This window comes from Microcaecilia unicolor, chromosome 5, assembly GCF_901765095.1.
Source record: "Microcaecilia unicolor chromosome 5, aMicUni1.1, whole genome shotgun sequence".
Lineage (NCBI taxonomy): Eukaryota > Metazoa > Chordata > Amphibia > Gymnophiona > Siphonopidae > Microcaecilia > Microcaecilia unicolor.
In genome coordinates, this window is record NC_044035.1 from 360,754,073 (window position 1) to 360,781,964 (window position 27,892).

Here is a 27,892-nt window from a genome sequence, read left to right on the forward strand (position 1 = left end):
GTTCCCGTTCTCTGGGACTCCCAAGGCTGCGGTCCGACTCCTGATGCAGGCCTGACGGCCGAAACATGACATTGTGTCGAGTCTTCAAATTATCAATAAAACTGTTTATTATTGAACATCTTCCAGTTTCTGGTATACTTGGTCGCTCTCCCACTTTTTCTGCAATATTGTCTTTACCGTGGGGCGTTTGAGTTCTCCGCTTTTCTGGCGGATTTTCTCCCGCAATACAAAAGCATCATGACATTCCTTATTTTGTTCTCCGTTCCTTTCCTAATAATTCCTAATCGTCTGTTTGCTTTTTTGACTCCGAATGTGGAACCTTGCATCATGTAGCTATAATTTCCATTATTCTTCCTTACGTGTTTCACTTTACATTTTTCCACTTTTAATTTCTTCTGTCATTAAATGCCCAGTCTCTAGTCTCCCAAGGTAGCCTTGCAATTTTTCATAGTCCATATGCAATTTAACAACTTTGAATAATTTTGTGTCATTTGCAAATTTGATTACTTCCCTCACTGTTCCCATTTCCAGATCATTTATAAATGTTAAAAAGCACCAGCCTTTGGCTCACCTCTGTTTACTTTCCTACACTGAGAGAATTGGCCATTAAACTCTACTTTTTATTTTCTGAATCCATAACAGGACATTTGCCTCCTATCTCATGGCTTTTTAAGTTCCTCAGGAGCATCTCATGAGGGACTTTGTCAGAAGCTTTCTAAAAAATCTATCTGCTACCACATTTGCTTATTTCCGATCTGAGGAAGAAGGGCAACCTTCGAAAGCTAATCAAGAAATGTATTAAGTTATGTCCAATAAAAAAGGTATCATCTTATTTTCTTTTCCATGTTTTATTTTGTTTGATTTCTATTGATAACCTTTAAGAGTGGACTAACACGGCTACCACACCTCTCTATATAAAAAATCCCGAGATATTCTCTCTACCGGCTCACCTTTGCCCAAGTTTGTTTACAGCTTCAAAATAAATTGGTGAGACAAGACTTCCTTGGCCAATCCCATGTTGACTCTGGCCCTTTAAACCACTTCTATCTGTGTTCAGTAATTTTGTACCTTATAATATTCTCTAGCATTTTGCCCAGCATTAAGATCGGGCTCATCATCCACCATCTATAGCTTCCCAGATCACCTGTGAACCCTTTTTAAAAATAACATAGTAACATAGTAGATGACGGCAGAAAAAGACCTGCACGGTCCATCCAGTCTGCCCAACAAGATAACTCATATTTGCTGCTTTTTGTGTATACCCTACTTTGATTTGTACCTATGCTCTTCAGGGCACAGACCGTATAAGTCTGCCCCGCACTATCCCTGCCTCCCAACCACCAGCCCCACCTCCCAACCACCGGCTCTGGCACAGGCACAGACCGTATAAGTCTGCCCAGCACTATCCTCACCTCCCCAGCCCTGCCTCCCAACCCCGGCTCTGGCACAGACCGTATAAGTCTGCCCAGCCCTATCCCCGCTTCCCAACCTCCAGCTCCGCCTCACGATCTTGACTAAGCTCCTGAGGATCCATTCCTTCGGCACAGGATTCCTTTATGCTTATCCCACGCATGTTTGAATTCCGTTACCGTTTTCATTTCCACCACCTCCCGCGGGAGGGCATTCCAAGCATCCACTACTCTCTCCGTGAAAAAGTACTTCCTGACATTTTTTTGTTTGCCCCCCTTCAATCTCATTTCATGTCCTCTCGTTCTACCACCTTCCCATCTCCGGAAAAGGTTCGTTTGCGGATTAATACCTTTCAAATATTTGAACGTCTGTATCATATCACCCCTGTTTCTCCTTTCCTCCAGCGTGTACATGTTTAGTTCAGCAAGTCTCTCCTCATACGTCTTGTAACGTAAATTAGTATTACATTGGCCACTTTGAAACCTTCAGGTGCCACAGATGATTTTAATGATGGGTTACAAATTACTAATAGTAGATTTGCAATTTAATTTTTGAATCTTTTCAGTACTCTGGGGTGTAGACCATGTGGTCTGGGTTATTTGCTGCTCTTTAGCATGTTGATTTTTGGCCTACTGTTCAGTGGTCTTTCGGTTTTGGCCAAAACTGCAAGTGTGTTTGCTTCTGCAGCAAGTTTCTTTTCAAATTCTCTTTTAACCTTCCTAATCAATGCTTTGCACTCAACTTGCCATTGCTTATGCTGCAATCCTACTTTTTTCGTTCGGATCTTTTTTTCTATTTATTGACAGATGTTTTTTGGGTCTAATAGTCTCTTTCATCTCACTTTTTAACTATGCTGGCAGTTTTTTGGCCTGCCTTCCAACTTTTTTAACATGTGGATTACATCTGGTCTGGGCTTCCAAGATGGTATTTCAAAATAAAGTCCACACCTGATTTAATCGTTACAGCTGCTCCTTTTAGCTTTTTCTATAGCTGTTTTCCTCATTTTATATTAGTTGTCTGTTGAAGGTTAAATGCCAGTGCAGTACATTTCTTTAGTGTCTTCACTCCCAGGGATGAGTGGTAGCATTCCAAGGTCTGCTTGGCTAATAATTGCTGATGGATTTCTCCTTTAGGAATTTGTCCAAACTTCTTTTAAATCCAGCTCTGTTACAGTCCACAGTTTGATCACTGAGTGAAAAAATAGTTCTTGCAAGGAACCTTATAAAACCCTCACATGAATAAACAAGTAGATGGGCACACCTGAGCAGGTGCAGAAATCATGGACGTGGCATGTTGCCGTTATGATTACCCCATGGTGGTCCTTAAGGGGTAATTGTCATCATTTTACATGCTTAATCAAGTTCTTGTATAAAAGCAGGAGGTGCGCTGTTACGTGAGATGCTGAGCATTCGTGGGGCTTTAGTAAAACAGGACAGGATATGTACTTAAGCCCTGCGTTATGAAGGACCCTTTTAGAAGATAATTTTATTCAGTTACCCCCCCCCCCCCCCCAGCGTAAAACCTGTTTCACATACACAGAAGGGCTTGTATAAAACTGCACAGCTGCATTCGCGCATACAGACAGTGTGCGTGGAAAATATAGACCTGCTTTTCCGTGATCCTTGTCTAGGCATTTCCAGCACGGAATAGAAAAAAGATGTGAATGGCAATGTTGAAAAAAATAATTTTATTCACCACATTATTTAAAATAGGCCCGACATGCAGCAATTTTCATTTTGCTGCATGTCCATTTTTGGCAAAAATTTTAAAAAGGCATTTTTTTAAAGAGGTGCGCTGAAAAATGATTCTGTGCACACCCAAAACACACGTCTACGCTACCGCAGGCCATTTTTCAGTGCATCTTAATAAAAGGACCCCTGTGTGATGTGGACTAAAGTTATTTGAAAATTACAGTTCATTTATAGACCACTGATACAAAAAAAAAAAAAAGTTCTTAGTGGGTTACAGCCAAGATACTAGATTAATGAAACGAATCTAGGATGTAACGGTAAATAATCGTATGACAGTTTACGGTTCATTATAATTACTTCCTTATTACATGTTTATAGAAGAGTAATGTCTTTAAATTCTTCTTAAAAATGCAACTTACAATAGATGAGAAAACAGTCTAGTAAACATTTTCTTTGAGGTAATTCCCGCGAGGGCTACAGAAGGTGAAAAAAGATTGTTTGCAAATTAACCCAGACCTTTTGTTTTTCTTAACCCCAATCATAGCCGAGCACCATGTTATCTAATTGTATTTCTCTCACTTACCTCTGACATCAGAGGGTATATTTGAGCTCACGGTGCCAGAGCTATGACATCGTGGGGGTTGCACCCAAATTAGCCTCCATGGAGGAAATCTCAAAGATAACATTATACCATTGTTTGGAAAAAGATTTCAATACAACAGTAGGTTTAAAAAAGTACAGCTTTGTTTTTATTATGTATGTTCAACTGTACCAGATCAAGCAGGTTATACATTTTTTAAATAAAATAAAAACTCTTATCTCCCATTACGGCCCAGTTTCCAGTTTGCCTTTGTGGTTTAAAAAAAAAAGACAGAAGGTAAAAACATACAAAAGGCCTGTTGCAAAAAAAAAAAAAAACCAAGCCATTGGTACCCAGCTTCCGTCTCCCCTCCCCCTTTTCTTTTTTGTTAAAGGCAATCTGTATCATACAAGGACTTACCTTCCTGCTTGACTTTGGAGAAAGCAAAGTTACTTACCTGTAGCAGTTGTTCTCCGAGGACAGCAGGACAAGTCCTCACAATGCCCTCTCAGCTCCCCTGGAGGCTTCTACCAACTTTAAAGCTAGGAAAGGAAGGGAGGTGACCCCATGTTATGATGCTAGTGCAGGACCTTGTGTACATGCATGGTTCCCCTTGTTCCTACACGGGCATTTGCTTTACCACACCAGACTCTGTCCTGAGAGAACACTTGCTACAGCTAAGTAACCGCTGTTCTGTGTATATACTGAATGCGTTTTGCTGCTGCTTGTAGTTGGGAAAAGCGTGTGGACCCTCGTGGCAGGTATTATTACGTGGATCACAATACCAGAACCACAACGTGGCAGAGGCCCACGGCTGAGTACGTCAGGAACTATGAGCAGTGGCAATCCCAGCGGAGCCAGCTACAAGGGGCAATGCAGCACTTCAGTCAGAGGTTTCTGTATCAGGTGAGAGAAAAGAAAATGGTCTTCTAATGAGCACCAGAACAGTACAGTGCAGAAAACTCGACGCTAGGTACTGTTAATGATGCCCCAGTGCCAGCTAACACCATAGTCTTTTGCTTCTTCACATCATGTCTTTGTCTGCTTGGATCGTCATCTCTGCTGGTGCCAGGTAGGAGGGTTGGAGGAGCATCAGGGAGAGAGGAAGAGGAGCACAGAGATAGTTGCTGGACCTTTGGGGGGGGGGGGGGTGTGGGTGGAAAATGCTGGTTTGGGGGGGTGCAAGCGCAGGTGGAAGATACCAGTTCTGGGGATGTGCGTTTATGTGGGTGGAAGATGCTGGGGAGGGGAGAGGGCAAGGATGGAAGATGCTGGTTTGGGGGGGGGGGGGGGCTGTGCGGGTGGAAGATGCCTGAACTTAGGGGGGAGAGAGGAGAAAAATGTTGCCCATCAGCAGAACAGAACAGTACAGGGTGGGCAGGGAAACAAAGATGTCTAACCACAAGGCACGGAGGAAGAGAGATGCTGGGGAGAGGGAGGTGACCAGGAGATAAGAGAGAGCTTGAATAAAGTAATGAGAAAGAGAGCTGGAGAGAGGTTGGAGTAATGGAGGGAAGGAGAGAGAGAGAGAGAGAGAGAAAGAGGTGCTGAGGAGGACAAGGCAGGTGAGCAGAGGGAAGAGTGGGAAAGTTGTTGGACCCAAAGATGGAAAGAGAAAAATCGAGAGGTGTGCCCTTGGATGAGGTGAAAGAGCTGGGCAGTAGAAGGGGCAAGGACACAGGGGGTGTGGTGGAGACATAGTGGGCAGGTGCTAGAGAGGACAGGACGGAGAGAGAAGATATGTCAAATGGACTGGAGACCCTGGATTGAGCAGAAGATGGGGCTAGGGAATCAGAGCAGAAGATGACTGGGATTGAGTTGAGTGTTTGGGGGTGGAGAGAGACTTCTGAAGGGTTAGTGAGGATCTGTCATAATTTTTAAGAGTGAGGGTGTGAAATGGGAGTGGGTAAGAGAAAGTGGATGACCTGTGGAGGGGGGAGGCTGAGACATAATGTAAATGACTAGTAGACTGAAGAGGCATAGAAAAGGGATGGGGGTATTGGAGGAAAGGGTTGAGTGGAGGTGGAAATGGGGTTAAAAAGTTGATAAAAGCATAGCTTGGAGGCAAGAGAAGAACGGAGAGACGGATGGAGATGGGACTGATGAGGGGATGAGATGCAGTGCAGGGTAGGTGAGGATTGAGAGAGAATGCACAGAGAATATTGAGCAGACTGGATGGACTGATCAGGTCTTTATCTGCTGTCATCTACTATGTTACTGTGCTAATGCTTTGCATCTAACTTACCAGTGCTTATTTGGGTCCTTTTTTTTTTTTTTTTTCCATTTTTTTGGTTCTAATAGCTTCTTTCACTTCACCTTATACCCATGCTGGCTGTCATTTGCTGTTCCTTCCACCTTTGTAAATATGTGGAGTACATTTTTATGTTTACATTTATTAGCAAGTTTACTTCTAACAAAAGGTTGCAATGGTTTACAATACAAATCAATAAATAAAACTTGGAAAGGAACTCCAGAAGTAGACAGGAAGGAGTCATGCAGTCAAGAGCAACAGGCCTACCACAGGATTACAGGTCACTTCCTCTGCACAGCCAGCGCTCACCACTAAGTCATCTGAGGTGTGAATCCAAAGGCCAGGGTAAAAAAAAATGTGTTTTGAGAAGTGATTTAAATCGTGGGAAAGAGAGTTCAGACCTCAAAGCAAGGAGGAGGTTGTTCCAAAGTTTTGGTGTTAGGGAAAAAAAAGTGGAATGACGAGTGGATTGTAGTGGGATGTAAGGAAAGGATAGCTGCAGGGAGATGTGGAGGGGGATGCAGGGAGATATGGAAGGGGTGGAGGTGTTGTGAGGGATAGAGGAGTGGATGCTGTCGGAAAGGGTAGCCGCAGGGAGATATGGAGAGGATGGAGGTGTGGTGTGAGTGATAGAGATAGGGGAGGGGGGATGTAAGGAAGAATAACCATAGGAAGATATGGCAGGGGTGGAGATATGGTGAGGGATAGAGGGGGTGGAGGGGAGGAGGCTGTAAGGTGGGATAGCAGCAGGGAGATATGGAGGGGGATGGAGGTGTGGTGTGGTGAGGGATAGAGATGGTGGAGGGGAGGGGGGATGTAAGGAAGAATAACCATAGGAAGATATGGCAGGGGTGGAGATATGGTGAGGGATAGAGGGAGTGGAGGGGAGGAGGCTGTAAGGTGGGATAGCAGCAGGGAGATATGGAGGGGATGGAGGTGTGGTGTGGTGAGGGATAGAGATGGTGGAGGGGAGGGGGATGTAAGGAAGGATAACCATAGGGTGATATGGAAGGGGTGGAGGTATGTTGAGGGCTAGAGGGGGTGGAGGGGAGGAGGCTGTAAAAGGGATAGCCACAGGGAAATATGGAGGGGATGGAGGTTTGGTTGTGGTGAGGAACAGAGGGATGGAGAGGCTGTGAGAGGGAATAGCTGTAGGGTAGGTATGGAGGGGGTGGGGGTGTGAGGAGTGAGTCCAGGGCTGGCACCACCACTAGACAGCATAATTTGGGGTATGGGGTTTTGCCATGGGGCTAACATGGCAGGTGAGCAGCCCAATGCTGCTGTGAGTGTGGTGTAGGGTTTTTCAGCACATGCAAATCCTGGCCCACCCCATCCTGTCTGATAGGAAGTGGGCCTCAGAGGTCACAGGATGCAGTAGCAACTGAGCGCAGGCTTGTATTCCCGGTCTCACACCATACTTATTTTCATTACAGCAGCAGCCAAAGGCAGAGGAAGGATGAGTGTGGAAGTGGGCAAGGGAAAGGAAGGCGAGATGCTGGATATAAAGGGAAGTTGGGGGAAAGGGGAGGTAGGGTGGGGAAAGGCGGAGATTGTAGAGGGGGGTAGGGAATGGAAGGGGAGATGTCTTACACCTCAGGAGGTGGATAAGGAAGGGAAGGGGAGAGATGCTGGCCACTTGGGCAGGTGGATAGAAAGATGCTGGCCACCTGGGGAGGGTGGGAAGAGGGAGGGGATAGAGGGGAAGGGAGATGTTGGACACATGAGGGGGTTTAGAGAAGGAATGGGATGATGCTGGACATTTGGGGAGCACATGGTTGAAGGTTTTCATAGGGGATGAATACCCTTGCTCAGGTCCTGAGTGAGTTGTATTTAGTTATGGATGGGAGATGTATGAAGGATGTTAAAGGTGTGAGAGGGTTAGGCATGGAGGTATGCTGAGAGGTGGAGGGTTTAGAAGTTTAAGAAGTGGAGAGAAGGAGGTCTGCGAGGGTTGATGTATGGAAGGGGCTGGAGGTTTGAGAGGTTGAAGGGCATGAAGGTGGGTGTGAGAGGGGATAGCGGGTGAAGGGAAGGGAAATGGGACTTCATATACCGTCTGTGGTTTTTGCAACTACATTCAAAGTGGTACTTGTTTGTACCTGGGGCAATGGAGGGTTAAGTGACTTGCCCAGAATCACAAGGAGCTACAGTGGGAATCGAACCCAGTTCCCCAGGGTCAAAGTCCACTGCACTAACCACTAGGCTAATCCTCCACTCCAGTGGAGGTGATGTGAGGGATGGAGGGGGGTAAAAGGAAAGAAGTATGATGAATAAGGATAAGAGAGATGGAGGGGGCTGGTGGTATGAGAATTAAAGGGCAGAAGTGTGGGGTTGGAGGGGCAGAGATGGGCTGGACATATGGTGAGCAGCTGAGGTCTGAGAGATGAAGCAACAGAGATATGGGGGGAGGATGGATTGAGAGGTGTGGAGGGATGGGGAGCAGGTGTGGTGAGAGTGCTGGTCTGTGAGTGTTTGTGTTCTGTCACAGCACACTGAGATGAGGAGGAGGGAATGCCAGAGTCCACAGGCAGGAAGTGCTGGGCGTGGACTGGGCTTGCGGGAATGATTTCATTGGAAAGGCCTGTTCTGGCTTCCCACTTGCATGTAGGTTTTGGAGAAAGCTGGAGGTGTAAGTATACAGCAGCCTTCCCTCTGCCTGGACATCCAGAGCTGCCACCTCCTCCGTGCTGTCTGCCTGCATTTCACTCTCCTCTGCCTTCGGTTTGTGGGGTCTGAGGCTCAGCTCAGGTATGTGCTGTTCAGCTGTCCTGGAGGGAGAAGAGGGGAATTCATCCAGGCACTTTCTGATATTTTTATGCTTTCTAAAAATGACACTTTTGTGGGTTTTTGCACATTTTAATTTATAGGTTTTTTTTTGTTGTTTTTGTTTTGCCTTTAGCCCTCTGGCGCCCAGACTGACAATGATCCACTGGGACCCCTTCCTCCTGGCTGGGGTAAGTAGAACTTTTCTGTGTCCCGAGTGGAATGAGGTGGGAGGGGAGTCCCTGTCATTCGGCCTCCTACGGGGAACCTAGGGTCAGCAGGGGGGAATGGAGGACAGACAAGGAATACTTGTCACTCTGCCTTCTACAGGGAGCTCTCTCTCTCCTAGACAGTGAGGTGTCAGTCACAGCCTGTGCGCTCTTTCCTAGAGAGAGTAAAGCATCATTCATACACTCTGTGGAGATGTTTCCTCATCAGAAATGTTTAATTAGAAGGAGAGAGAAAGAGAGAGAGAGAAGTGCATGTGATTATGAATAGGGGAAATGAGGACTCAGTTCCTACTTGTGATTATGGGTTGACAAAGATTAACAGAATAAAGTTATCTGAATGAATAAACTGAAGATTCTCCACAGGAGACAAAGTGGGAAGTTCCATCTCTGAGGTCTCCTGTGGAGAATCTTCAGTTTATTCATTCAGATAACTTTATTCTGTTAATCTTTGTCAACCCATAATCACAAGTAGGAACTGAGTCCTCATTTCCCCTATTCATAATCACATGCACTTCTCTCTCTCTCTCTCTCTCTCTCTCTCTCCTTCTAATTAAACATTTCTGATGAGGAAACATCTCCACAGAGTGTATGAATGATGCTTTACTCTCTCTAGGAAAGAGCGCACAGGCTGTGACTGACACCTCACTGTCTAGGAGAGAGAGAGCGCACAAGCTGTGAGCTGTCTAGGAGAGAGAGCGCACAGGCAGTACTGACACCTCTCTGTCTCTAGGAGAGAGAGCATACAGACTGTGACTGACTCCTTGCTATCTCTAGGAGAGCGAGCACACAGGCTGTGACTGACTCCTCACTGTCTCTAGGAGAGAGAGCATACAGACTGTGACTGACTTCTTGCTATCTCTAGGAGAGCGAGCGCACAGGCTGTGACTGACTCCTCACTGTCTCTAGGAGAGAGAGCATACAGACTGTGACTGACTCCTTGCTATCTCTAGGAGAGAGAGCATACGGACTGTGACTGACTCCTCGCTGTCTCTAGGAGAGCGAGCGCACAGGCTGTGACTGACTCCTCACTGTCTCTAGGAGAGAGAACATACAGACTTGACTGACTCCTCGCTGTCTCTAGGAGAGCGAGCGCACAGGCTGTGACTGACTCACTGTCTCTAGGAGAGAAAGCATACAGACTTGACTGACTCCTCGCTGTCTCTAGGAGAGCGAGCGCACAGGCTGTGTGCTGTCTCTAGGAGAGCGAGCGCACAGGCTGTGTGCTGTCTCTAGGAGAGCGAGCGCACAGGCTGTGTGCTGTCTCTAGGAGAGCGAGCGCACAGGCTGTGACTGACAGCTCTCTGTCTCTTGAAGAAAGAGCACACAGGCTGTGACTGACTCCTCACTGTCTCTAGGAGAGAGAGCATACAGACTGTGACTGACTCCTCGCTGTCTATAGGAGAGCGAGCGCACAGGCTGTGTGCTGTCTCTAGGAGAGCGAGCGCACAGGCTGTGACTGACAGCTCTCTGTCTCTTGGAGAAAGAGCGCACAGGCTGTGACTGACAGCTCTGTCTCTTGGAGAAAGAGCGCACAGGCTGTGACTGACAGCTCTTTGTCTCTTGGAGAAAGAGCGCACAGGCTATGGCACGCTTTGCTGTCTCTAGGAAAGAGAGCGCACAGACTGTGACTTGACACTTTGCTGTCTGTAGAAAAGAGAGCGCACAGGCTGTGACTGACACCTCGCTGTCTCTAGGAGAGCGCGCACAGGCTGTGACTGACTCCTCACTGTCTCTAGGAGAAAGAGCGCACAGGCTGTGACCACTCTCTGTCTCTTGGAGAAAGAGCGCACAGGCTGTGACCACTCTCTGTCTCTTGGAGAAAGAGCGCACAGGCTGTGACTGACAGCTCTTTGTCTCTTGGAGAAAGAGCGCACAGGCTATGGCACGCTTCGCTGTCTCTAGGAAAGAGAGCGCACAGGCTGTGACTGACACCTCGCTGTCTGTAGGAGAGAGCGCACAGGCTGTGACTGACACCTCGCTGTCTCTAGGAGAGAGCGCACAGGCTGTGACTGACTCCTCACTGTCTCTAGGAGAGAGAGTGCACAGGTTGTGACTGACACCTCGCTGTCTCTAGGAGAGAGGGCACAGGCTGTGACGCTTCGCTGTCTCTAGGAGAGAGAGCACACAGACTGTGAGTGATGCCTTGCTGTCCATAGGAGAGGGCACAAGCTGTGACTGGCTCCTTGCAGTCTCTGGGAGTGACCGCACAGGCTGTGACTGATGTCTCGCTGTCTCTAGGAGAGAGAGCGCACAGGTTGTGACTGACACCTCGCTGTCTCTAGGAGAGATCACAGGCTGTGACGCTTTGCTGACTCTAGGAGAGAGGGCACAAGCTGTGACTGATGTCTCATCTCTAGGAGAGAGAGCGCACAGGCTGTGAGAGATGCCTCACTGTCTCTAAGAGAGTGCACACAGGCTGTGACTGATGCCTTGCAGTCTCTAGGAGATGTTCCTTGGATGTAATGAAAGAATGAAAAGGGGGCTGTGGGGTCTTTGCTAAATCTGAAAGCATTTAGTGAAGGAATTTTAATGAAAATGTGGTACTTTGATGTGATTTGAACCTTCCTGTACAATACACAGAATATTCATTATAAGTCTTTCATCTTTTCCAAACTGGCCCCAATCTCCTTTTCTCTGCTTGTTTGTTGTCAGAAGCGTCTCTTCTGCTGCTCCTTTTCGCACTTGGATGTAATCTGCAGTGTTGTTAGCAATCCTTGAGCCAGGATGAAATGTTCCTAGTAGGGGCAGGTCCTGAGGATCAGTTGCTCAGAGCCTGGGATTGGAAGAGCTCTTGAATATCCTTCCTTCTGGATTCTCTGCTCAGGGTTACTGTGAGCTTTTCCCATCTGTTTCTGATTTGAGATTAGCACAAGTTAGACCTTCTTTATCAGTGAGGATTTCGGTGTATGTTCAGAGGTGATGAGAGGTGGCTGCTTGGACGTGGTTTAATAATCAGCTTATCACACTAGTTTTGTTCTCGTCTGCTCTTCACCTCTTCCCGTGATGTGCTTCCGAGAGATGGTGTAACAGTTTTGGAAAATGTTGCATCTGGACATGACTCTGGTACTGTCGTCCTTTGAAAATTCGCCAGCTGGAACCCAGCACTCTCCACCCCTACCCCATGCCGGGCATACTGCAGCTTCTGGTCCCTTTCGCTGCCACGATTCGAGGATTACACGCTGGTGTACTGTCTTTTGCAAAGTACAGTTGTTGGATGGCACATGCCTGTGTGCTGGTTATTTACACACCTTCCACAGTCCCTTGCTTATTATTATTTTTATCATTATAGTGTGTTCTTGAGCCAGTCGGTGGATAAGGCAGACAGACGCATTTTCTACACATGAAGGTCTTGTGTTCCATCAGCTGCATCTGACCAGTTGATGTCCAGCTCAGTGAGGTCCTTTTCAAGCTATCTTGGCCATCTTAGACCTCTTTTTCCTTCTGGTTTCCAGTTCAAGGCTTATCTTCAAATGCACTGTACGTCCATTCTTGTAGATACCCAAACTGTCTAAGTTACCATTGCTGTAGAATCTTAACTGTTGGCTGTGTAGTTACATACATTAACAAAAACACGCACATACACACGTCCTCCAAGGCAGTGGTTCCCAATCTTTTTCAGTTCACGGCAGCCTTAGTGTCTGAGTCATTTTTCATGGCATCCCCCATCCCCCCCTCTGGCCACATAGGTCTCCACCCTCCTCCATCACCACATAGGTCTCCTTTTCCCCTCAGCTCCATCCTCTCACTCCTCCCTGAAAGTCTAGCACACCTCTCCATTCCCTGCAGACCCCCCTCCTCCCAGAAAGTCTAGCACACCTCGCCATTCCCTGCAGACCCCCCTCCTCCCAGAAAGTCTAGCACACCTCTCCATTCCCTGCAGACCCCCTCCTCCCAGAAAGTCTAGCACACCTCTCCATTCCCTGCAGACCCCCCTCCTCCCATAAGTCCAGCACACCTCTCCATTCCCTGCAGACCCTCTCCATCCCTGCAGACCCCCCTTCTCCCATAAGTCCAGCACCTCTCCATTCCCTGCAGACCCCCTCCTCCCATAAGTCCAGCACCTCTCCATTCCCTGCAGACCCCTTCCTCCCAGAAAGTCTAGCACACCTCTCCATTCCCTGCAGACCCCCCTTCTCCCATAAGTCCAGCACCTCTCCATTCCCTGCAGACCCCCTCCTCCCATAAGTCCAGCACCTCTCCATTCCCTGCAGACCCCCCTCCTCCCATAAGTCCAGCACCTCTCCATTCCCTGCAGACCCCCTCCTCCCATAAGTCCAGCACCTCTCCATTCCCTGCAGACCCCCTCCTCCCATAAGTTCAGCACCTCTCCATTCCCTGCAGACCCCCTCCTCCCATAAGTTCAGCACCTCTCCATTCCCTGCAGACCCCCTCCTCCCAGAAAGTCTAGCACACCTCTCCATTCCCTGCAGACCCCTTCCTCCCAGAAAGTCTAGCACACCTCTCCATTCCCTGCAGACCCCTTCCTCCCAGAAAGTCTAGCACACCTCTCCATTCCCTGCAGACCCCTCCTCCCAGAAAGTCTAGCACCTCTCCATTCCCTGCAGACCCCCTCCTCCCATAAGTCCAGCACCTCTCCATTCCCTGCAGACCCCCTCCTCCCATAAGTCCAGCACCTCTCCATTCCCTGCAGACCCTCTCCATCCCTGCAGACCCCCCTTCTCCCATAAGTCCAGCACCTCTCCATTCCCTGCAGACCCTCTCCATTCCTGCAGACCCCCTCCTCCCATAAGTCCAGCACACCTCTCCATTCCCTGCAGACCCTCTCCATCCCTGCAGACCCCCCTTCTCCCATAAGTCCAGCACCTCTCCATTCCCTGCAGACCCCCTCCTCCCATAAGTCCAGCACCTCTCCATTCCCTGCAGACCCCCCTTCTCCCATAAGTCTAGCACACCTCTCCATTCCCTGCAGACCCCTTCCTCCCAGAAAGTCTAGCACACCTCGCCATTCCCTGCAGACCCCCTCCTCCCATGTCCAGCACACCTCTCCGTTCCCTGCAGACCCCCCTCCTCCCATAAGTCCAGCACCTCTCCATTCCCTGCAGACCCTCTCCATTCCTGCAGACCCCCTCCTCCCAGAAAGTCTAGCACACCTCTCCATTCCCTGCAGACCCCCTCCTCCCATGAGTCCAGCACACCTCTCCATTCCCTGCAGACCCCTTCCTCCCAGAAAGTCTAGCACACCTCGCCATTCCCTGCAGACCCCTTCCTTCCAGAAAGTCTAGCACACCTCGCCATTCCCTGCAGACCCCCTCCTCCCAGAAAGTCTAGCACACCTCGCCATTCCCTGCAGACCCCCCTCCTCCCAAAAGTCCAGCACACATCTCCCTTCCCCAAATCCAGCATCGCTCGCTACCTTCCTTCCCACAGGTCTAGGATTGCTACCGCTTCCTTCTCCTTCCCCTGCTGCCGGTGCAGTGCTTCCAGCTTACATTTTCAGGCCGTCAGCGAGTCACACAGACACTCCAGGGCCTTCCCTCTGCCGCGTCCAGCCCTCTCTGATGCAACTCCCTGTTGTGAGGGCTGGATGCGGCAGAGGGAAGGCCCCGGAGTGCCTGTGTGAATTGCAGACGGCCCGAAAATGTAAGCTGGAAGCACTGCGGCAGGGGAACAAGCAGGAAGCGGCAGATGCTGGACCTGTGGGAGGGGAAAGTAGGGAGCGATGCTGGATTGTGGGCGGTGAGCGAGAGGTCAGGATTTGCTGCAGTGCACAGTTTGTGAATCGCTGCTCTGTGACTGACATGAGGTTGTAGAATGCATTATAAAAGGAAGGATTTAGTGCTTTTATAAAATTCTGACATATAACTTTAGAGAGCACTATGTAAATAATGTGGAAAGCTAAAGAATATGTGTAATTCAACTCTGGAATTTGTTGCCAGTAAATGTGGTAAAGGCAGTTAGCTTAGCCCAGTTTAAAAAAGGTTTGGACGGCTTCCTAAAGGAAAAGTCCATGGACCATTATTAAATTGGGGAAAATATTTCTGGGATAAGCAGCATAAAGTGTTTGTACTTTTTTGGGGCTCTTGCCAGGTATTTGTGACCTGGATTGGCCACTGTTGGAAACAGGATGCTGGGCTCGATGGGCCTTTGGTCTTTCCCAGTATGGCAATACTTATGTTATATCAGAATAGTAACAAAAAATCTTACGGGGATCTATGAAAGGCATGATAGTGTCTATATTAAAGAGAGGAAAATGCCTCAAGAAGCCCCCAGCGGATTTTTAAGCTGTTAGAGGCTGGACTTCTTCATCATCGGCATAGAAAAACCCTCTCTTTCTAATACCAGTGTTGTTCCTTCGTATTTTAAAGATTATTTTTTCTATATTTTACATTTAAACTTTATCTCACTCAAAACTCAAAACCGAGTTGCACTTAACTTTAAGCCAACATCACATCGTGCGGATCCTTGCTAACACATCAGCCCCTAACAGCTTAAAAACCCGCTGGGGGCTTCTCGAGGCATTTTCCTCTCTTTAATATAGACACTACCATGCCTTTCATAGATCCCCTTAAGATTTTTTGTTACTATTTTGGTTTATAAGGAAGAGGGTGATCTCCTGATATAATATCAGGCCATATGCATTAAAAAATAATGAGATAATCAAATAGCAATTAATATCCCCAAGCACTGGTCTGATTATTGGATTGTAGCAGCATTTGTACTGTGGGTAATGGTGAGGCTCTAGAATGCATCAGTATGGACTGTCATAGGAGTTTACTGACGGTGTGGTTAGCTCTCACCTTTTCAGTAGCAGTTCAAAGCATGTTACATTCCGGCACAGTAAATAATTTCCCTGTTCCCTGAGGATTTACAATCTAAGTTTGTACCTGAGGCAATAGAATGTTAAGTAATTTCCCCAAGATCGCAAGGAGTGTCAGTGGGATTTGACCCCAGGCTTCCCTGCTTCTCAGCCCTGCTGCTCTAACCACTAGGCTACTCTTTTACACAAAATTAGCTCTCTCTCTCGCACATATACAGGAACAGGCACTTGGCAAATGAAGCCAAAGACAGGTTGTGGAGTTTCCCATGTGTTAAGTGACTTGCACCAGGTTGCTTCTTATGGGGATTTCATGAGGAAGTGCCCCGAAGTTAATGGGATGTGGAATGCCAATATGAAAAGCTGAAAAATGATGAACATTTTGTTTAGCTACTACACAGTTAGGATTTGCTGAGGAGCAGCTGAGCTGTTTTTAAGATGAAATGGAGCCTCTAGAGTAACTGGACTAATTAAGTGTGGGATCAACGAGATCAAGATTTTTAAGTACATAAGTATTGCCATACTGGGACAGACTGAAGGTCCATCAAGCCCAGTGGCCAATCCAGATCACAAGTACCTGGCAAGATCCCAAAACAGTACAATATATTTTATGCTGCTTATCCTAGAAATAAGCAGTGGATTTTCCCCAAGTCCATTTTAATAATGGTCTAAGAACTTTTCCTTTAGGAAGCCATCCAAACCATTTTTAAGCCCTGCTAAGCTAACTGCTTTTACTACATTCTCTGGCAACGAATTCCAGAGTTTAATTACACATTGGAGTGGAGGAGTGGCCTAGTGGTTAGCTTGGTGGACTTTGGTCCTGGGGAACTGGGTTCGATTCCCACTGCAGGCACAGGCAGCTCCTTGTGACTCTGGGCAAGTCACTTAACCCTCCATTGCCCCAGGTACAAATAAGTACCTGTATATAATATGTAAGCCGCATTGAACCTGCTATGAGTGGGGAAAGTGCGGGGTGCAAATGTAACAAAAAAAAAATTTTTTTTTCTCCCATTCATTTTAATTTAATAATTTGTAACTTCATCGTGTGCCCCCTAGGTCTAGTATTTTTGGAAAGAGTAAACAAGCGATTCACGTCTACCTGTTCACTCATTATTTTATAGACCTCTATCATATCTCCCAACAAACTACCAGAGCATCATGGAGCCAGTTTGTTTCAGAACAGAAATGGACCACATGGACTGTTCTATTTGAGTGTGCTGTTAACAGAGAGGAATAAAATGCTCGGTTTGATCGTACAGATTGGTAATAGTAGAAAAGGCATTTCAGAGTCATGAGATATGACTTCCCTCCTGCCACAGTATCTACAGTTTCTTTATCCAGAAACTCCTGTTAACTGAAACATGTTGTGTGTCGTGACCCATATTCCATTTTATTTATTTATTTAGATTTTGCTCACACCTTTTTCAGTAGTAGTTCAAGATGAGTTACATTCAGGTACTCTGGATATTTCTCTGTCCCAGGAGGGCTCACAATCTAAGTTTGTACCTGAGGCAATGGAGGGTTAAGTGACTTGCCCAAGATCACAAGGAGCATTTGAACTGGCTACCTCGGTGCTCTAACCACTAGACCACTCCTGCACCCCGAAGAATCTTGTTACTCTTTGGGGTTCTACATGGAATGTTGCTACACTTTGAAATTCTGCCTGGAATCTTGTTATTCTTTAGAATTCTAGAATCTTTATTTATTTATTTAGATTTTGCTCACACCTTTTTCGGTAGTAGCTCAAGGTGAGTTACATTCAGGTACACTGGATATTTCTCTGTCCCAGGAGGGCTCACAATCTAAGGTTGTACCTGAGGCAATGGAGGGTTAAGTGACTTGCCCAAGATCACAGGGAGCAGCAGTGAGATTTCAACCGGCCACCTCTGGATTGCAAGACCGGTGCTCTAACCACTAAGCTACTCCTCCACTGTTCAATAAAACCTTCTGTCATCCAGAGATTGGCTATCCAGAAAATCTTTCATTATCTACATTTTTCAGTGGAAAACTCCCATTCTCCAGAAAATCCAAGGTCCAGTCGTTTTGAGTAAAAGTTCAGCAGTTCACTTCCACACTCATCTTCCTTGTTCAGACTGGGCCATCTTGAAATCTCCTACTGTTGTTACTTTCATCAGCATCTCTGCGAGGCATCTACCACCTTCCTGTGAAGAAACATTTTCTCACTTTGCTCCTGAGTCTATTCTCTTTTAGCCTCTAGAGTTTTCTTTCCACTGAAAATTGCTGCTTTCCTTTGCATTAATATCTTTGAGGTATTTAAAAGTCTCTCGTATCCCCCACCTGTCCTCTCCAGGGCATACTTCTCATTTCAGAGGGGTTTTCATGCAGAATCTGTACCATTTTTCTCTGAACCTTCTGCTTTTATAAGGAGTCCAAACAGAGGCCTGAAAGATCCGCAGCACCACAAATGTAGAAACAGAGAGCAGATCCCAAATAAGGATGAAGATAAAACTCTTCATTAAAAATCCAAAGTCCTTAAAAATACTTGACCTGGGCCACATTTCTGCATCTGAGTAGACAGAGCAAAGCAGGCCATTTTGCAGAGCATTAGCAGTTGGATGTGAATCACTCTCCTCCCAGTGTTTAATACCCCTGATGCAGCCCATGTACGGGCGAAACGTGGCTCACATCAGGTATTTTTAAGGACTGGATTTTTAATGAAGGAGTTGTATCTTCACCTTTATTCGGGGTCTACCTTTTGGCGGTATCCCCTGCCCTCCAGATGGGACTCACACCTGTACAGAAGTATCATCACGCTTTCTCCGCTGGCATTTCTCACTTGAGCATTGCTTGGCCTCTGATTACTGCCTTACATTGTTTTGCAACCTTGAAATTGTTAAATGTAGTTTGCCCGCTCTCTTTCTTCTGATTGGCGATATCAGCATTGTACCCCCTCTAACCCTCTTGGACAGTTTTATGGTTGTATTATTTAAAGCTTTTAGGGGTCCCCTGTCCCTTTATTGTAAACAATGCTATATTTATATTGCAGAGATGCCCAGCCATAGAGATAGTGATGGTACTCGGCCGCTATCCTGTATAACTGTGGACATTAATTTGGGCCCCACGAAAGGCTGGTCCTAAATTAAATTGCTTAGGAGTATGTACAGTTTGCAGCATTGACAGTGGATGTGACTATCCACAATTATAAAACCCCTCCTCCATGTGACTGCCAGGTTCCTGATGCCACTCTTTGATTCTGATGGAGTGGCCGGTGCGGGCTGTGGCCAGCCTCCTGAGCAGACTAGATAGACTGAATATTGCAGTCACTGCAGGCAATATATCTGCTGCAGTGATCGCCGTATTCGCATGTTCAGCACTGCAGTGGATTATATATATTTTTTCCAACGGTGCAGTCGGCGTTTAAAAGAATAGGCCGACTGCTACTGCTGAATATTGAGCCAATAGTTGTCATGTTCTAGCTGGAAAACTTAAACCACTTGGTCCCGAATTCTCCTAAAACGGAGGAGGAATTCATTTTACATGATGACTCTGGATTTTTCCTGGGAGTTTCCTCCTTTTCCCCTGCTTGGTTTGTGCTGCTGGAATCTTAGTTACCCTGAATCTCTCATAGTCGGTCATCTGCAGGGTGCTTCTCGCAACATTCACTGGTATCACAGTTGCCTTGTTTGCCTCTCAGACCTCGCTGCTTGTACCAAAGTCATTTTTGCCGCTGTTGGCGCATGCTGGAAGGAAGCACTGAGACTAGATCATTGGACGTCCTATGCAAAAATAAACCAAGCATACGTTTCTACCACCTTTCCAGAGACGGGAAGGTGGTAGGACTAGAGGACATGAATTGAGGTTGAAGGGCGGCAGACTCGGGAGTAATGTCAGGAAGTACTTTTTCATGGAAAGGGTGGTAGATACGTGGAATGCCCTCCCGAGGGAGGTGGTGGAGATGAAAACAGTAATGGAATTCAAACATGCGTGGGATAAACACTAAGGATTCCTGTTTTGAATGAATGGATCCATGGAATCTTAGCGGAGATTAGGTGGCGACACCGGTAATTGGGAAGCAAAACCAGTGCTGGGCAGATTTCTACAGTCTATGCCCTGATCGTGACTGACTAAATATGGATGTGCTGGAGTGTAAATTTTAAGGGGCTTCGACGTTAGCTTCAGAACTTAGTACAAGAACAGTGCTGGGCAGACTTCTAGGGTCTGTGACCTGAGAAAGGCAGGGACAAATCAAACTCGGGTATAAAGTATCACATACCATGTAAAATGAGTTTATCTTGTTAGGCAGACTGGATGGACCGGTCAGGTCGTTATCTGCCGTCATTTACTATGTTACTATGGTGCTGTGTTAATACATATGACCGGCAGTTCAGTCAGCTTATATCTCACACTGACTTTGTCAGTAGGTGATTCTCTTCCACAGTATTATTTGAAGTACTGTTTTGTCTAAGGACTTGGTCATGGAACAAGTTTGCTGCACTGGGTGGGCTGCCTGCCCCACACTGCTAGAATGTGGACTCCCTCCGCAGCCTGGCTGGACATGAATTTCATGGAGCTGCTCAGTGAGTTGAGGAAGAAATCTGCGGCACAGAGAACATTGGGTGTGGCGTTTTCTGAACTATTTAGGGACAGTGTAAGACAGTTGTGCAGAATTGCAGTACCGGTATATAAAAAGTCAGATAATGTTCTGTGTAAGCTTCCTTTCTCTCTCCTCCTGTCCTCTAGCAGCTGGTTTTGTGAGCAAATGTTAAAACAGCCTCAGGGCAGGTTCATTTCGCCTTCTTAGTTGTAAGACCTCATGGCGTACAGAATTAGGTCTGTGCAGAAACAGATCTCTGCCTTTTTATTTCAACGTCCTTTTAATTAAGAGCTGTAGCTCTGGTAAATGAGACTGTAACTAACCAGCCCTGAAGAGAGCAAGAGACCCCCCCCTCCAAATAAGCTGCCTAAAGGAACAAGAGACCCCCACTCTTTGACTAGCCAGCCTGAGGGGAGAGCAAGAGACCCCCCTCCAAATAAGCTGCCTAAAGGAACAAGAGACCCCCACTCTTTGACTAGCCAGCCTGAGGGGAGAGCAAGAGACCCCCCTCCAAATAAGCTGCCTAAAGAAAAAAGAGACCCCCACTCTTTGACTAGCCAGCCTGAGGGGAGAGCAAGAGACCCCCCTCCAAATAAGCTGCCTAAAGGAACAAGAGACCCCCCACTCTGAAAGGCGCTCTACACCCTCATCAGAATTGGGAACCTCCAAGATTTATTTTTCTTTGTAAAGATTTAATAATGGAGAGGATTATTTTCAAATCCTGCAATCAGTTTGCAGGCTGCTGCAGGGTCTTTGTTCTCATAGGTCTGCAGCAAATTTTCAAAGGAAATCTTCCTCTGGAATTTTTCCCTGAAAATCTGGGTGGTGTGTACGGTTTTGATGCTTCCAAATCTCCAGAAGTTATGCACAGTGATTGGAAATAAAATCAGGAGTTGGGGGAGGAGTTAGTATGGAAGTTTGAGTTAGGGAGTAGGAGAGTTTTATTTATTTATTTGTAGCATTTGTATCCCACATTTTCCCACCAATTTGCAGGCTCAATGTGGCTTACATTATGCCGAAATGGCGATCGCCATTTCCGGGTAGAGAATTACAAATGGTATTGCATTAAGGCGCATACATGGTAAAGTATAATACAATATGGTATTGCATAGAGGTTCCTGAGTGATAGAGTACGTTATAACATAGGTTAGATAATCCTATATAATAATTCTCACCTCCAACGTTCCATGCTTGGGACTGTGGCTCCCTGGCTGCAAGTGGTCTGCGAGGCAGACACGCACGGACGTCACTGACGTCAACACAGCTGATTGCAAGGCAAGGGGAGGAGTAGGGAAACATGCGCAGCGTGTCTCCCTACTCCTCCTACTGCCTCAGAATCAGCTGTCACCCCCCCTCCCTGCGCTATGGCCCCCTTGAAACCCACCCCCTCCCGCGAACCTGTCGATCCCCCCCCCACCCCGGAACGCCGAAAACTGCCGCCGCCGCCGTTGTTGTGCTACCTTCCCTTCCCGTAGGTTGTTCAATCATCTTCTTAGAAAGTTTAACTCCGTGCGTCTGACGTCAGACGCACAGAGTTAAACTTTCTAAGAAGATGATTGAACAACCTACGGGAAGGGAAGGTAGCACAACAATGGCGGCGACGGTGGCGGCAGTTTTCGGCGTTCCGGGGGGGGGGGGGGGGGATCGACAGGTTCGCGGGAGGGGGTGGGTTCGAGGGGCCCGTTTCCTTGCCTACAGAAACGGGCCTTTTTTACTAGTCAACTATAAAAAGTTCATTTCCGACATGAGAAATAAAGTGGTAGTGCGTATTGCATAACTTTCATTAGTAGCAACAAGGTTATCAGTCAAGTGTAGGGAGTTCGGTTTTGTCTAGTTCACGTAAAGTCTAGTTCTCTAGTATTTAGGATGGATCGTTGAGGTATGCCTTCTTGAATAGGTCAGTTTTCAGTAGTTTTCGGAAGATTGTTAGGTCGCGCATTGCTTTTATGGCCTTCGGTAGTGCGTTCCATAGTTGCGTGCATATGTAGGAGAAACTGGATGCATTTTCTGGAGGGGTATGAGGGGACTTATATGTATCGGTTTATACAAAATTGTTATTTTCTGTTTTTGTGTTTTATACTTTGAAACACTGAATAAAAATTGAAAGTTTAAAAAATGTAAAAAAATAAACTAAAATCACTCGGCATATTTCTCTTCCCTGTAGCAGGAACTCCTGTTCCTCAAAACAGCATATTTTTACCCAAAATAAGGGAGGGGCAATAATTCAACTGTGTTCTGTGGGTAAAAATTTTTGTTGTAGGAGGGAGATTGTGTTAAAGCAGCAGTGCCTCCTGGTGGCAGCAGCGTGTTAGCAACGTGTAAGCATGCAGTGAATAGAAGCCAATGGTGCTTCATACTTTCACTCATCAAGGGACTTTGCTCCAGATCTGCTCACGTTTTCTATCTCAATCTTATTTGTCATTTAGGAAACTTTGAAAAAATTTTTCTTTTTAGTTTGATCTTTTATTTAAATTGCTTCCCAGAAGTCTGTTCTGGCTTCTTCGATTGGAAGCCACTTGAAACTGTTGAGGTGTTAACGGGGGCTATAAGCTCAGATGTAATGTAAAAAAATGTAACGTAACAATTTGCAGCACATCCCTTGGGACACAACTCGCAAGTCAGGTTTTCAGGATATTTACAATGAATATGTTTGAGACGGGGGTGTAGCCAGACTTTGGCGGGAGGGGGGGTCCAGAGCCTGAGGTGAGGGGGCACATTTTAGCCCCCCCCCGGCGCTGCTGCTGCTGCCCCCTCCCCTGCCTTTGCCGACACCCCCCCCCCGCCATTGCCGACCCACCGCCGCCAACTTTGACCCCCCCCCCCCTGCCGACGACCCTCTCGACTCCCCCCTCCCGCCGCCAACCCTCCTCCACCATCGCCTACCTTTGCTGGCGGGGGACCTCAACCCCCGCCAGCCGAGGTCCTCTTTTTCCTTTGTTCTGAGTCTGACGTCGTGCAGGACGTCAGATTCACAGAAACAGAACGAAGCCTTTCAGATCACAAGGCTTCGTTCTGTTTCTGTTCTGTTTCTGAGTCTGACGTCCTGCATGTACAACGTGTAGGACGTCAGAAACAGAACGAAGGAAGAAGAGGACCTCAGCTGGTGGGGGTTGGGGGTCCCCCGCCAGCAAAAGTAGGCGACAGCAGGTTGGTGGCAGGGGGGTCCAGGGCCAAATCTAGGGGGCCTAGGCCCCTGTTCCCCACATAGCTATGCCCCTGGTTTGAGATAGATTTGCATGCACTACCTGCCTTGTATGCAAATCTCTCTCATGCACATTCATTGTGGATATCCTGAAAATCTGACTTGTCGGGTGTGTGTCCCGAGCACTGGGTTGAGAACTTCTGGTCCATTCAAAAGAGAGAACGGCACCTGCAAAGCTTAAAATTTCCTTTAACGTGCACAGGGCTGACTTTTTGTTATGAGCCAAACTCAGGTTTCTGCTTGTTGGAGATGCAGCAGCATTAACTGAACAGAGAACACTCCACCCCAAGAGACAGAAAGCAAGTAAACTTCACGGACTTCAAACAAGAAAATATGCGTAAAAATGGGTATTTTTCACCTGCAAATACTTACTGTTTATTAGACACACTTACTTTAGCCATTGCAAACGGAGTGGAGGAATTGTGGCCTTGCAAGTCTAAACAGTAGTGTAGAAAACTACAAATTTCAGACAACTTTTTAACGAAGGCATTTTTGCAGAAAGATTTTTCTTCTAGATTCCTCTTTGCATAATTGAAGCAAACCAAAAATAGAACCCAAACGCTGAAGAGAAAGTGGAAGAAACTTCTTTCTAGCAAGTGCTTTTCCTTGTACACAGAAACAGACTGTGGAAGAGCCTCCAGTTCCTGACACTCTGCTCCCAACATTTTTAAGGCGAGGGAGAGTATGTGAGGTTTGGATCTCGGAGATCCCAGTGGATGCAGCCCTCCCACTCTACTGTGCACAAGCTTGGAAATGGAGAAGAATTCCGATCTAAGCAACATCTTCAACCTTGGTCCTTGAGGGTCACAACCTAGTTGGGTTTTCAGCATTCCCCCAATGAATATGCATAAGATTAATTGCATGCACTGCCTGCATTGTTTGAAAAGAGATCTCGTGCATATTTATTGGGGAAATCCTGAAAACCCGACTGGGTTGTGGCCCTCGAGGACCGAGGTCACTCACATTTGCCCCACAGATTGCACAGGAATATGGAAAAGACTCATCTCTTTGAAAAGATATACCACAAAATCTCCAAATATGCCCAGAAAGGTCGTAACGCGCCTAATGTCTTCTGCTGTGCTACTATCTTGTATTCTTAACGTATGTTAACGTGTTCTGCAATACCACTATCTTATATTTCATGACCATGCAAACCAAAATCCTTCTGTAAAACCAAATGTATATCCCCTTCCTATTTCCAGTATCCATGATGTATTGTAAGCCACATTGAGCCTGCAAAGTGGTGGGAAAATGTGGGATACAAATGCAATAAATAAATAAATAAAAAGGGACCGTAGCATCATCGTCATTCATTCACTTTATTTGCAGTCGTCTGCATGAGCTTATTCTGAATCTTTGAAACAGTATCCGAACTTTTTCACTTTCCTTCTCACAGTCTTCAGTCTCTGCTTTTTTTGATTCTGGCCTGTTCTCTCTCATATTTATTCATTTCTTTTGCCTCTTGTGTATCCAAGTATCTGGCATTTTGCCCAAGTTATTAAGATATTCAGCTCCTTCAGCCCTTTGTGACCTGATTCTTCTCCTTCCACATTCCACTTCTCCATCTCTTTCTGCTGTTTAAATCTTGACACCCCTTCGCTCTGTTCTGCCCCTCACTCTCCCCCTTTGCTTGTACGTCTCCTTCATTTCTTACTTTGTTGTTTACATCCTTTTCTTTCACCTCCATCTTTCTTTTTGCAGCCCAGCCTTCTGCTCATAAGAACATAAGAATAGCACTACTGGGTTAGACTGAAGGTCCATTTAGCCCAGTATCCTGGTTCCAACAGTGGCCAAGCCAAGTCACCTGGCAGGATCCCTCTGCTTTGCATCACTCACTGTCTCCTCTTTCTGTATTATCTCTATCCCCTTCCTTCTCTCTCTTTCACTCTTCCTCTACTCTCTACACTCACCTCTATCCCTTTTTGCTCATATTCTCTCCTATCCTAGGAAGTTACATACTTTGAATTTCTTCTTCCATAGAAAAGAGACAGGACAATGGACGTGTATATTACGTGAACCATAACACTCGGACCACGCAGTGGGAGGACCCCAGAACTCAGGGGTATGAGACATTTCTTTAGCAGCCAAAACAAAGTATTTCTCTATAAGCTCATTTTCACCATGGTGTGTGAGGGCAGTGATGGGGGGGGGGGGGGGGGAAATGAGTGAGGCTCTGTCTTGTGGTGTGAGGTCAGCGACGGGGGAATGAGTGAGGCTGTGTTGTGGGGTGTGAGGTCAGCGATGGGGGAATGAGTGAGGCTGTGTTGTGGGGTGTGAGGTCAGTGATGGGGGAATGAGTGAGGCTGTGTTGTGGGGTGTGAGGTCAGCGATGGGGGAATGAGTGAGGCTGTGTTGTGGGGTGTGAGGTCAGCGATGGGGGAATGAGTGAGGCTGTGTTGTGGGGTGTGAGGTCAGTGATGGGGAAATGAGGAAGTCTGTGTTGTGGGGTGTGAGGTTCTGTTGTGTGGGGTGAGATCAGCTATGGGGGGTGGGAGTGAATGAGGCTGTCCTGGGGTGTGAGATCACTGATGGGGGGAATGAATGAGAATCCATTATGGGTTATGAGTGGGTCTGTCAGAATGAACAGTAAAGTGAGGAATAGCACTTTTTTTTATAGAATGATTCAGGAGCCAGCTCTACCTCCAGGCTGGGAGATGAAATATACCAGCGAGGGTGTCCGATATTTTGTAGATCACAACACACGGACCACTACCTTCAAGGACCCCCGTCCAGGATTTGACTCGGGGTAAGTGTGGTTTCTCCACTTCTCTTTCTTTGCTCCCTGCAATATGCAGAGAGGGTTTTCAGGAGCTGATCATTTGCAGATTCTTTTTCTAAGCTGCTGTTTGTAAGGAAGCTTTTGAATGCTGATACTGGGGAACTGGTACTGAATTGTGCATTCTTGTAGGAACAAGCAGGGAGGTTCGCCTGGAGCGTATGATCGGAGCTTTCGATGGAAGTATCATCAGTTCCGTTTTCTGTGTCACGTATGTACTTGAATGTAGGTCTCGTCCCCTTTCTTGGTGGTAGACACACAGTGCTCAGCATGATCTGCTACCTGTGGGCTTTCTATGGGGTTATATAGAGTCTGGGGTTTACCTTATGCTCCTCAAGAAGATCTGGGGTCTCTGAAGGGGAATGCCTGTGAAACGGGAACCTAGCAAGGGGGGGGGGGGTGATGCTGTGGGGATGGAGAGCATGCTTTTTCTCATTCTTGGTTTCACTTTGTAGTCTAACGCTTTGCCCAGCCACGTGAAGATCAGCGTTTCGCGGCAGACGCTCTTTGAAGACTCCTTCCAACAGGTAAGGAACCCTGAACAAAACAGTGATCGAAAGTGTTTTCTCTAGTGAATACCAGTGCGAATGGCGGTTTAATGGGCGAGATCACCAAGCTGGCCCAAGTCGTTATCCCTGTACGTCACAGGAACCTAGAAAATGGTGAGGGATGAGGATCACTAGGCCCATCTAGTGTGTCTGCAATTCCAGAGAGCTCATGTGATCTCTGGTCTTAGCCTCGTATCTTCTGAAAGGATATAAGGTGGAGCTGGTTCAAAGAAAGGCTTAGGAGCTAACTATATACCGCACAGGAGGGAAAAGTATTAGCAGCAGACAAGACGTTAAGCTTGGGAAAGGAAAGGAAGTTCTGGAACCACAGGCTGAACTGCAGGGTCAGAGTATGTGGTTTCATGGGAAGAGTGGTAAATGCACGGATCAGCTGCTGGAGGGTAAAACAAGCACAAAGTGGGGAATATGAAGCAACTAGAAACTCTAGTGGGAAATGCAGGAGATGGAGGAGTCCACACTGATCTGGACTTGCTCTTTGGACTGTTTCATAGCTTTAATTTAGACATGAAACATTCATCCTTAACACTCGGGAGCTGGTATCTCACCATCCTGGCCGGCAGCTGGAAGACATTCTTAGTGTACATTGTCAATTGGTCATTTTCTGCCACTTGGCCTAATTCTTTGGTTACCTAATTATCTGACCCAGTCTCTCTCTAGTAAAACCATTCTGTCCTTTCCTTCATTTTACCCAGGCAAAGTGGTCTTGAGTTACTAAACTCTTCCCTATTAACACCAGCAGTTAATAAGTCTGGCAGATTGGTCCTTGTTCTCCAGCTTGGTCTACTGCCCCCTGCTGTCAGTTCAGTACTGCCCCAGCGCCTGTTGAATTTGCTTAGAATTTGACTGAAGCAGACATGGTCAGGAAATCTCATAGGACAGTTTTCAGCTACTGTCTTTTCTCTCCCCCGGCCCCATCTCACAGATCATGAACATGAAGCCATATGACCTGAGACGCCGGCTGTATATTACCATGCGTGGGGAGGAGGGACTTGACTATGGCGGAATTGCAAGGTAAGGCTCAGCCCTCTCTAGTCATAACAGAAAAAGTACAAGACCTGAGCGCAGCAGCTTCATAGGGGAACAAGGGGAG

The 27,892-nt window shown here is 46.9% G+C and overlaps 1 protein-coding gene across 2 annotated transcripts in view; it reads left to right on the forward strand.

Annotated features, from left to right (window-relative positions):
- Window positions 1-27,892, forward strand: part of WWP2 (WW domain containing E3 ubiquitin protein ligase 2) — a 169,918-nt gene that overhangs the window by 121,395 nt on the left and 20,631 nt on the right. The window contains exons 10-16 of one of the 2 annotated variants that reach the window (XM_030204668.1): window positions 4,413-4,587; window positions 8,832-8,886; window positions 25,438-25,519; window positions 26,075-26,203; window positions 26,366-26,444; window positions 26,689-26,760; window positions 27,725-27,813. In XM_030204668.1, coding sequence (XP_030060528.1) covers window positions 4,413-4,587; window positions 8,832-8,886; window positions 25,438-25,519; window positions 26,075-26,203; window positions 26,366-26,444; window positions 26,689-26,760; window positions 27,725-27,813 — 681 coding nt within the window. Of the gene's footprint in view, window positions 1-4,412; window positions 4,588-8,531; window positions 8,681-8,831; window positions 8,887-25,437; window positions 25,520-26,074; window positions 26,204-26,365; window positions 26,445-26,688; window positions 26,761-27,724; window positions 27,814-27,892 lie in introns of those variants that run through there. The other variant, XM_030204669.1, reaches the window with a different exon arrangement.